We start from the raw sequence: 11,329 nt of genomic DNA, 5'->3' as shown, positions 1-11,329 counted from the left end.
TAAGACTTGTGGATTTCATCTCTCAGAATTCCTCAGGCTGAATAATTCTGGGAGTTGAATTCCACAAGTCTTACAAGTTGCCAAGGTTGGAGACCCCTGCTCTAGATCAGCTTCTAAATGCCAATTCTTGTAAGCTTGATTTTCTTTGTTCCTTGTGAGATAGTACTTAGCAAAATCTGGCCTTGTCGAGAGTATGTTTTGGGGTTCCTTTTTAACAGAGGCTGCAGTGTTTGAGTTCTAGAATTTATTCCCCATGTCTATCACCAGAATTAAATTAAATTTATTTGACTTATATGCCACCCAATCCCAAAGGGACTCAGAACATCCTTCCATGTCTGTACTAAGGCATCTTTGATTGCAGGTGGTCCTTCATTGTCAGGACTTAACTGGAGGTGGGGAAGTGAGGACATTCTTAGTCCCAATGGGACGAATCCTTCAGTCTCAGAAATTCAGAAGTCTTAACGAAAGGAAAACAGAGAGGTTCCTCTTACCTTCCCCCCACAATCCCCAAATGTTTTCTGAGCTTTCTTTACATATGCCAGTTTTGCAAAAAATTTAATAATGCATGCCGGAGTTTAATATACTGTAACAAGCAGCTGCATCAATAGGAGAAAATGAAGAGGATGAGTTAGAAAGAAAAATGGTCGGGAAAGCAAACTTCACTGTAGAAGCAAATTTAAACAACGGGGCGACACCAACAGTGGGAAGTTGTCCTCTTTTTTCAGCTATGCCAACACGGCTGTTGTCTGCTCCATAAAAAGACTCAAAACTAGCCTGGGATCCTTGGCCTCAAGAATTCAGTAAGAGAAACCACCTGACAACCATCCAGCTAGGGCAGAATTTTTCCATCTTACCCACTTTAAGAAATATGGATTTCCAAACATGACTAGCAGGGGAATTCTGGGAGCTGAAGTCCACGCGGCTGAAAGTTAACAAGATTGCGACTCACTGTTCGAGGGGTATAACAGGGAAAGGAAAGGAAGAAAAGACAGATGACAAAATGGGAATTATTCACTTTATATTTATAGTCGTGGTGGTTTGTGTGAGTTAAATGGGGGGGGGGAAGGGAGCCTCTCCCCCATACCCCTGCCTCAATTGAATAAGCACACTGCCTAGGAGTGTGTGTGTGTGTATGTGTGTGTTTGTGTGTCAGAAAACTATTCATTTCAACTTTCTTGCAAGATTCTCTTATTCTTCTCAACACAGACAAATTTTCAAAAAATATTATGGTCTCCCTTGCTTTGTCCCTACAGGTGATAAAAGGATCCAGAAATGATATGTGTATCTGTGTGTGTTTGTATGTGTTGGTCTGCATTAATATTTATATATATCTATATATATATATCTATATATATATCTATATATATATATATATATCTATATATTCACATTTCCTTTTTTTAATAAAAGAGCTACGTTAATACATTCTACTGAATTACAGAACCATTTTGCTGGATCATAGTTACTTCTTGACATTTCCATACAATGGACAAACAGCTCAAAAAAATCTCGCACGCCACATAGAAACCCTCTTTGTACAAGAGTAGCAACCCCCGAAAGAAAAAAAAAGCAGCATATAACACTGTTTTAGAGTCCTTCCTCACCCCCCCCCCCAAAAAAAAGGACAATTAAAAAATAACCCTCTGAATTTTTAATCTGGCATCATTCTCCCCCAAAATGTAACAAAAATATACCCTGTAGATCGGTGTTTCTCAATCTCAGCCAATTGAAGGTGGGTCAACCTCAACTCCCAGAATTCCCCAGCGCAGGGGAATTCTGGGAGTTGAAGTCCACCTATCTTAAAGGGGCCAAGGTAGAGAAACACTGCTATAGTTGATACTCAACAGCAGCGTTTTGAGAAATTATTTTCCATTTCAACAGCTGCTTCTTGTCTTCTCCATCCATAGTCAAATGTCTAGAGGAATTGTCTCTGACGGATATTCCAATTTCTTCTCCCCATTGTCCCAAGCAACGTTTCTCTCCTTCGGTTTTTCTCCTTGACCGTCCATCTCTACACCCCAGGTTCCGGCTACCTGCTTCTAAACGTGTGGCAAGTTCAGCCTCATGCTTGGATGTCTACACGGGCACAGGATAAGGAGAATACTCCTGCTTTGAATGACCAGAAACGAGATCTGTAATTCATTGGGTCGCCTTGGGTCATCTTGTCTAGATGACCAACAACATGCAACTCCACCACGGCGGTCCCTCATTAAGCTAAGACGAAGAGATACGGGAAAAGGGGTTGGGTGGTCTGTGTTTCAAGTATTAGGTCAGCAACCCATCTCAAGAAGGTACTTGGGCCAACCTCACCAAGAGTTGACCAAGCCAACACTCTTCCTTCACCCTCTTTTCTCTGCTGGGCCGAAGGACAAAAGTTGACCCAGAAGATGAAATCCCCTCCTGAGTGTTGGTAGACTTGGCCATCTCAAAGCCCATCCCTCTTGGCCATCAGCCATCAACCCAACATCAGACGGGGTGGTGGGGCTCCATTTCCTGGTTGTTTTTAAGGCTTTAAAACCTATTAGCTTTCTTTTGTTGTGTTTTTTTTTAATACCCTCTTTCCAGATGTCATAAAATGTTTTAAACAAAAGGACTCCCCACCCTCAAACAGAGCTGGCAACTGGTCTGAAGGAGACAAGCTCCCAGAATACCCCCAGCCATGACCCGTTCCATAGCCACCACATCCCTCTGTCCATTGGTCTTCCCGTTATGGCCTTCTCTGTTCTCATTCACTGTCCGAGAGGGTCTCATACTGTGAAACCAGCAAAGGTTTGGGCTCCTCTTCCCAGCCGTGGTTCTGGGTTCCGGAGTTGCCCTGAAGAACGGTGGCAGTGGGTGGTGGCGGGCCAGTCACGACTCCCGTGGAAAGTCTGACCGTCAAGGGATTGTATGGAAACGGCGTAGAACCTGCAGGAGGAATGGAAAGGAAGGCAGGAGAATGGCGTTGTGGATTCTGGTCCAAGAATTAGGAAGAAAGTAAACTTTGGTGTTTAAGACCCCCTCCCCCCAACCCATCTCTCCTTTCACAGTTCCACACATTCACAGAGTTCACACCTTTTGAGGTGATCTTCTCAGGTGAAAGAACTGGGATTAGCCCTGTTAGTACTATGTACATAACTAGTTGGGTTTGGCAATATATAAAACAAACCAACAATGTATGTTTACATATATTGAAACACTATTGCTTTTAGGGTTAGTGTTACGGATTGCCACAAGAGGGAGCCAGAAGCGTGATTCTCTCTCTGCTATTTCTATTATGTTCTCTGTGACTGCTGTAGTAAGAACTGTGTATTAAATGCTGGTTTATGTATACTGCTCAAAAAAATAAAGGGAACACTCAAAGAACACATCCTAGATATGAATGAATGAAATATTCTCATTGAATACTTTGTTCTGTACAAAGTTGAATGTGCTGGCAACAAAATAAAATTGATTGTCAATCAGTGTTGCTTCCTAAGTGGACAGTTTGATTTCAAAGAAGTTTGATTTACTTGGAGTTATATTCTGTTGTTTAAGTGTTCCCTTTATTTTTTTGAGCAGTGTATTTGTGTAAGTTGAACAAATAAGACTTATAGTTTTGTATATGCATTGACTGACTAGGACTGTTCTTGACTAACATATTTGCCAAAGTAAATGATATTTTATACATTTAATCCATCTGGCTTGTCTTACTGAACCATTACTCCTATCTCTGGACTATCAGCTGGATATCTGCTAGAACACGTTTCCTCTGTGTATGCATATCTTTGACAACTCAGAGATCACTCTGTACATTCCTTAACAGTCCCCCTCAACACCGCAGGATTCCATCTATGGGGGACTTTATAACTCTTGGAAGAACCTATGGGGATGCTCAGCCATCCAGTCTGTGGTTGTCCCAAAGATTCTTTTTTCTGGAGGCAACTGGACTTCCTTATTTTTCTCTGAAGACATTTCGCTTCTCATCCTGGAAACGCCTTCAGATCCCCACCATCCAGTCAGAGCTGAAGAAGCTTCTTGGATGAGAAGCAAAACATCTCCAAAGACAAACAAAGAAGTCCACAGAACCTTTGGGAGAACTCTTGGAGAGAAGGGCTTCTTACGCATGAAGTCTCTGAGGGAGTCATCCCAGATAAACCTCTGGAGAAGTAGTCAGGGCACTCAAATCACATGTCCTTGACTGGATAAACCACGTCAAAGGAGATCCAAATTCTCCGACACCACTTGATGGTCATCATTAATTGCCTCACCTTGTATTCATTGACCTCTAATAAGATGGTATCATGTGTAGGTTATTGCCAATTATTGCAATGATATGGCACACCTAACTTGTTAATAAAAAGTATCTCATTATTCTGTCTTATTTGTCTAAAAGTTATACTTTCTGTGTACCTAGGAAAAAGAGTAAACGTGGAAATGTGGAATGCCCTCTGTGGATATGATAGGATTAAAACCCATTATAAATAATAAACTGGCAAGTTCAGAGGGAGAGCTTCAAATCACGAAGCTGTTCAGAGAGATTTCCTGGCCTGGATAAGTTTTGTTTGAGAAATCATGACTCCATGCCTGTGATTTCTACAACCAGGCATAAAATTATTTATTTATTTGTTTGTTTGTTTGATTTGAATGCCGCCCCTCTCCATAGACTCGGGGCGGCTAACAACAGTAATAAAACAACATATAACAAATCTAATATTTAAAATAACTAAAAACCCTTATTAAAAACCAAACATACACACAAATATACCATGCATAAATATCTCAATTCCCCCATGCCTAATGACAGAGGTGGGTTTTGAGGAGCTTACAAAAGGCAAGGAGAAGGCCAGCTCTGTGGGACCTAACTGGTCGCTGGGATTCGTGTGGCAGAAGGCGGTCCCGTAGATATTCTGGTCCGATGCCATGAAGGGCTTTATAGGTCATAACCAACACTTTGAATTGTGACCGGAAACTGATCGGCAACCAATGCAGACTGCAGAGTGTTGGTGTGACATGGGCATATCTGGGAAAGCCCATGATTGCTCTCGCAGCCGCATTCTGCACGATCTGGAGTTTCTGAACACTCTTCAAAGGTAGCCCCATGTAGAGAGCGTTACAGTAGTCGAGCCTCGAGGTGATGAGGGCATGAGTGACTGTGAGCAGTGACTCCCGATCCAAATGGTGTAAGGAAGAAATTCCAATGCTATCACTTGAAGAAAATGTCAACTAGCTGAACTATGTGGTTGGTTTATTGGTTAGTAGGACCCCCCTCCTCTTTTTCTAAGTAACAACTTTTGGATCTAGGGTTGTAGGAGAGAGTGACAGGGCCCAATGTCACCTTGAGAACTTCCACAGTGACAAAGAAGGGAAGTCCAGGTGTCATCATGGCTAGTTCAACATCTTCATACCCACATCAGCCTACTTTCTCAAACCTCCAGTTTGCCCATTTTTTCAGTATCCCTGGCTTCAGTGTGACCTGTGCACATCCGCAGGGATGGGGGAATTGTGTGCATGCACAGGGGCAGCATGGCAGGGGGTACACATGTGTCGGGGTGGAGGGAAGGGGTGTAGGCACATGCATGCATGCTACACACCCATATATACCTTCTTGGCACGTGAACCAAAACAGGGTCACCATCCCTGGTCTAAACCCCTCCCTTCCAGAATTTCATTGATCCTTATCTAGTGCCAATTTAGTGCTGAACTTAAATTTGCCAGATGATTGCATACGGGCTTGAACATGCCCCAGCCTGTCCCAATTCTTTGCGCCTGAGACTCCTGGGAATTGCAAACGTGGCGCTGAAGGACGTGCCAAGTACCTGTGGACGATGGCCTGTCCTCCCAAACCCGGTTCGTTAGAGGCGTCCTCCTGTTACAGTCCCCGTCGGAGTGAACGGACGAAACGGATGGGGGCCTCTCGATGGAGGAAGAGGAGGACAGGCCGGGCGCTGGAGATCTGGCCTTCCGACTGTTCGCTCGGGCGGCGGCCTTTGGTTTCCCCCCTCCTGCCACGGGAAAAAAGAAAAAGAAAGTATTTGTCAAACACCTAGGAGAAAGTCATACGATGTCAGGGGTGTCAAACTGAAAGCCCGCGGGCCACATCCGACCAGCGATGTGGCTAGATCTGGCCCGCAGGGCTGCCATGGGCAACACAACCCGCAGAGCCTCTGCCAGAGAAAATGGAGCTCGCGAAGGCTGCGTGTTTTTGCCGGCAGAGGGTTGCAGGAGGCTGTCGCTGCCGAAAATAGAGCTCGGGAGCCCGTTTTTTAGCTGGCACAGTGCTCAGGCCATCATAGAAGCCCCCTGAGGCGAGTGACATCGAGCTGGCTACGTGTCCCCAACCCCCCGAGGTCAAACACAACCCTGATGTGGCCCTCAATGGAATCGAGTTTGACACCCCTGTACTATGTCAAACCAATGGAAAGTTTTGGTGCCCTCCCAACCAATTTTCCCACGGGACTTGATCACAACAGAACAACAAGGCTTAGCAGGTAGCAGGAAAAGAGAGAGACAGAGAGAGGGCTGAGAAACAAAGGAAGACCTCCCCCCATTTCACCCCGACAGGTAGTCCTTGACTTAGGACCAACAAGCGAGGCCAACATTTCTGTTCTCAAGTGAGACCATTTGCTAAGCGGGTTTTGCCCTGTTTTACAATCTTTCTAGGCTGTTGTTACTAAGTGAATCACCGCCGTTGATAAAAGTTAGTTCCCCTGGTCGTTAAGTGAAGCTAGCTCCCCTGTGGGATTTTGCTTGCCAGAAAGTCACAAAAGAGGTTAGGGTTACAGGATCACAGGATTTGGGACACAGCAGTGGTAGTATTCTACCAGGACGTCATCACACACGCTCTGCACATGCGCAGAAGCATGGCACGTGAACAAAGCATGCATGGGCTCACTCCTGTGTCCAAACCAGTAGCAAAGGTAGCAAAGTAGCAAACACCACTGCTGGGACGTAGCAATGGTCATAAATATGAACCAGATGCCAAGTGTGTCAATTTCGATCCATGGGGATTGTTAGGTAGGTGAGTCTTTGCACTGACAGAACTTAGCCGAGGCTTGACTGTTTAAACAGGGAACTTTTATTCTGGCATTGAATGGCTCAGGGCCAGACTATTTACGGGACTGCCTCCGACCTCATACCTCGCTGCGGCCAGTAAGTGCCCACAAAGTCGGCCTTTTTCAGGTCCCGTCCGCCAAACAATGCCAATTAGCGGGACCTTGGGGAAGAGCCTTCTCTGTGGTGGCTCCGATCCTATGGAATCAACTACCCCTAGAGATCCACACTATCTCCTCCCTACCAGTCTTCCGGAAAGCCGTTAAGACCTCGCTTTTCTGGCAGGTCTGGAATTAGATTAACTGCTTGTGTGTGTATGGTTCTTTTTAAGATATTATTTTATTGTTATTATATTATGGATTTTATTATGTATTTTTGATTATATTTTAATCCTATTGTATTTATCCCACTTGTTAGCCGCTCTGAGTTCACTTTGGAATGAACGGCATATAAATACAATAAATAAATTTTCAGCACAGCTTAAATAGAACAGCGGACAGACTTCTGAAAGCTCCTGTTACAGTGTGGCTGTCAGACAGCCATTCCAAATGCTTTTAACTTCCCGTTCGAAAGGCCTCTTGTGCTTAGCCAATCAGGCTTCAGCACCAGCCTTCCTATCCGGTCAGCCTTCCTAGTGGGGTTGCAAGTCGAGGACTTAACAGGGATAATGGCTGCCATGTGACCAACCCCAGTCCAGGGTCTGGATTTGTATCTATTGGGACTCTTTCTGCCTTAACTAATGACCCGTCACATATGACTTCATTGGAGACTGTTAGGAAAGGGGGGTGAACGGCCCAGAGATTCCTCTTTGGTCTTTAAGAAGACGACCTCATGAAGGACCCAAATGGCCATGGCTCCAAAGCCTAGCCACCATAATATTCTCGACCAATAAAGGAGAATATTTGTAGCTCGGGATGCAAATAGTAGTAGCATTTAGACTCATATACCACTTCACAGTGCTAAGCGATTTATAGAGAGTCAGCCTCTTGCCCCCAACAATCTGGGTCCTCATTTTATCCACCTCGGAAGGATGGAAGGCTGAGTTAACCTTGACCCTACTGAGATTTGATCTGCCAAACTGCTGACAGCCGGTGATCAGCAGAAGTAGCTTGCAGCAGGGCACTCTAACCACTGCACCTCCCACGCTCTATATGAAATGAGGGGTCCCTGGTGCTGTCTGAGCTTGGTTCTTCCCTTGTAGACGTTTCAATACCCAACTCAGCAAGACCATCAGTGCTAGAAGGGAATGGCGTTTGTGGAGTGGTGGTGGGGGACTTATGGTCCCTGGTGCTGTCTGAGCTTGCTTCTTTCCATGTAGACGTTTCAAAACCCAACTCGGTAACATCATCAGTGCTAGCAATGAACAGCTAGTGCTAGCACAGACAGAGTTACTTAGTTTGGATTAATGAAACTTCCACAAGAAAACCAGCGAGCTCAGGCGCACCCAAGTCCTCTCAAAATGTTCTATTTAAACTCCTCGTCACAGCAGTTTTTCCCTTGATTTGAACAACCTATGCTTTCATTTTGCACGATGGGTAAGTCCCCGACTTAAGACGGTAAAAAGGATCATCATTTCTTTGCTGGAGAGTCACATTGAGGGACCCATATGATTGGACTAGATTTTACGGCTGTTTTCTCCCAGCTCTGAAGTGAAAGAGAAGTACAGTGATCCCTCGTTTTTTGCGGGAGATGCATTCCAAGACCACCCGTGAAAAACAAAGTTCCGTGAAGTAGAGGAAAGATATTTTTTAATGTATTTAATGAGTATTTGGACTTTTAAAACCCACCCTTTGCATGAAACAGTCATTCTATAATGTTTCTCAGCTGGAACTACATGTGATATCCTACCAGTTTCTTTAATAGAGTACAGTAGTCCTGTAGAAGAATTTTATGGATTTTTAATGGATTTAAAATTTTTAATGGATTTAATGGATTTTAGCCCCCTTTGAAAACCCGTGAAGTAGTGAATCCGCAAAAGATGAACCGTGAAGTAGCGAGGGATTACTGTACACACAGTCCTTGACTTACGACCGTAACTGACACCCCTCCCCCAATTTCCTGTCGTTAAGCGGCACAAGTTGTGAATTTTGCCCCGTTTTATGACCTTTTTTTTGCCATGGTTGTAAAGTGGACTACTGCAGTTTGTTCAGTTAGCAACACGGTCATTAAACAAATCGTGGCCTCCTCAGGGGTTTTGCTGGTCAGGGGGGTCGCAAAAGAAGGTTGCACGGGATCCCGGGACAGTGTAACCGTCATTAAGTACACGCCAGTTGCCAAGTGTCCGGATTCTGATCGCATGACTGACCATGGGGCCTTTGAAACGGTCGTTAAGTGTGAAAAAGAACCATAAGTGCCGGTGTAACTTCAAATGGTCATTAAATGAAATGTTTAATCACCCGTCTTGATTATTGCAACGCGCTCTACATGGGGATACCCTTCAAGAGTGTTCGGAGACTCCAAATTGTCCAGAATGCAGCCACGCGAGTTGTCACCTCGGTACACCCATATAACACCTACGCTCTGTGAGCTGCACTGGCTTCCTATTAGTCTCCGGGCACAATTCAAGGTGTTAGTTATTACCTATAAAGCCCTACATGGCTCAGGGCCAGGCTATCTATGGGACTGTCTCCTCCAGAGAACAATAAGAGCACACAGAGTTGGCCTCCTCCAGGTCCCGTTGACTAAGCAATGCAGGTTGGCAGGACCAGGAGGGAGGGCCTTCTCTGTGGCTGCCCTGGCTCTATGGAACCAACTTCCTCCCAATAGCCGTACTGCTCCAACCCTGCTGGCCTTTCGCAAGGCCACGAAGACCTGGCTTTGCCGGCAGGCCTGGGGGCCATGAACCAACAACCATGGCCAAATTCTATGAATGTTTAGTATGCATTAGGTCCCACAGAGTTGGCCTTCTCAGGGTCCCGTCGACGAAACAATGTCGTCTGGTGGGATCCAGGGGAAGAGCCTTCTCTGTGGCGGCCCCGACCCTCTGGAATCAACTGCTCCCGGAGATCAGGACTGCCCCCACCCTCCTTGCCTTTCGTAAACTTCTAAAAACCCACCTCTGCCGCCAGGCGTGGGGAAATTGATTCCCCTTGGCTGTTCCATTTTATGCATAGTTTGTTTGAGATGTATGACTGTTTTTATATTAAGGGTTTTTAACTGTTTTTATCATTGTGTGCTTTGTTGTTGCGAGTCGCTCCGAGTCTTCGGAGAGGGGCAGCATACAAATCTAATAAATAATAATAATAATAATAATAATAATAATAATAATAATAATAATGCATGTTGGGTTAGTTTATTGTGTTTACTAGGGTTTTTAATTAATGGTTTTATGACTCAGGTTTTATATTTGACTTCTTTTTATTGTCTTGTATTTTAAGCCGCCCTGAGTCCTTCAGGATTGGGCAGCATAGAAGTCGAATTAATAAATAATAAAGTTGTGAATCAAGGACTACCTGCACCCCTTATCCTCCGTCACCAAGGGGGTGGCATTCCTGCCCCCGACCCCAGGTTACCTGGGGCATGTGAACCCCAGCGTAACTTCTCTGACACCCCAACATTTCTAACCACCAAGTCACGTGGATAAACGTGGACATGGAGCAGCCAATGGAAAAAAACAATGAGGGCGAAAAAAGAGAGACAGCCCAACGGTCAGTGGTTTACAGGAAGCCAGCGAAAGGGTTACATTGGCTGAATGCTCCCATACACACAGAGAGACCAAACAAACCCAGAGAGGAATTAATCGGCGGCATTAAACAACACAAACACTCAACACACACACACACGAGAAGACAGGACGAAAGGAAGGAAGGAAGGATGGGAAGACAGAGAGAGAGAGAGAGAGAGAGGATTAATCACGTCAACGCAACCGAGCCGACCTGGTGTGGAAGAATGAATTTCGTCAATCTGTCCTTCAGCAGAGGTTAGAGGCAGAACAGCGGGCAAGCTTGGGCTGGCATTCAGAGGGTTAAAAGCATTGGTACTGAGAGGAGCGGGCTCGTCCCACCGATGGTCATATTTACCCATGAGAGCCTTTCTGATAATGGCCTCCAGCCCCATGTTGGAACTGGGGTTTTCTTGGACCGCCTGGCTCCTACAACTGATTAACCCTGGGTGGGGAGGGTGGTACGGAAGGGAGGGAGGGAGGGAGGGGTTTGGGGTGGGGAGGAGAAAAAGGGGAGGGGTACCGAGGAAGAAATCGGGGAAGTGGATGGGAAGAGAACAAAGGAAAGGAGGAGGGAGAAGGGAGAAACAAAACTGTCAGCACAATCCTTGCGACACGACACAACGCTGTTGTGTTAAGTTCTCTCCCCGCCAAACC

General features: G+C 45.4%; 1 protein-coding gene across 30 annotated transcripts in view; it reads right to left on the bottom strand.

The window, feature by feature from the left end:
- Positions 1-1,636: 1,636 nt before the first annotated feature.
- The window catches only part of NCOR2 (nuclear receptor corepressor 2), a 309,568-nt gene continuing 299,875 nt past the window's right edge, over positions 1,637-11,329 (bottom strand). For 18 of the 30 annotated variants that reach the window (XM_070762126.1, XM_070762127.1, XM_070762128.1 and 15 more), the window contains 3 exons: positions 10,887-11,117; positions 5,778-5,963; positions 1,637-2,907 (listed from right to left, as the gene is read on the bottom strand). In XM_070762126.1, the coding sequence (XP_070618227.1) occupies positions 2,726-2,907; positions 5,778-5,963; positions 10,887-11,117 (599 nt within the window). In that variant the 3' untranslated portion in view covers positions 1,637-2,725. The remainder of the gene's footprint in view (positions 2,908-5,777; positions 5,964-10,886; positions 11,118-11,329) is intronic. The other 12 variants (XM_070762140.1, XM_070762142.1, XM_070762152.1 and 9 more) reach the window with 2 other exon arrangements.

This window comes from Erythrolamprus reginae, chromosome 10, assembly GCF_031021105.1.
Source record: "Erythrolamprus reginae isolate rEryReg1 chromosome 10, rEryReg1.hap1, whole genome shotgun sequence".
Classification (NCBI taxonomy): Eukaryota; Metazoa; Chordata; class Lepidosauria; order Squamata; family Dipsadidae; genus Erythrolamprus; species Erythrolamprus reginae.
The sequence above is the reverse complement of the archived record's forward strand: the minus strand, read 5'-3'. Positions and strand labels throughout refer to the sequence as shown.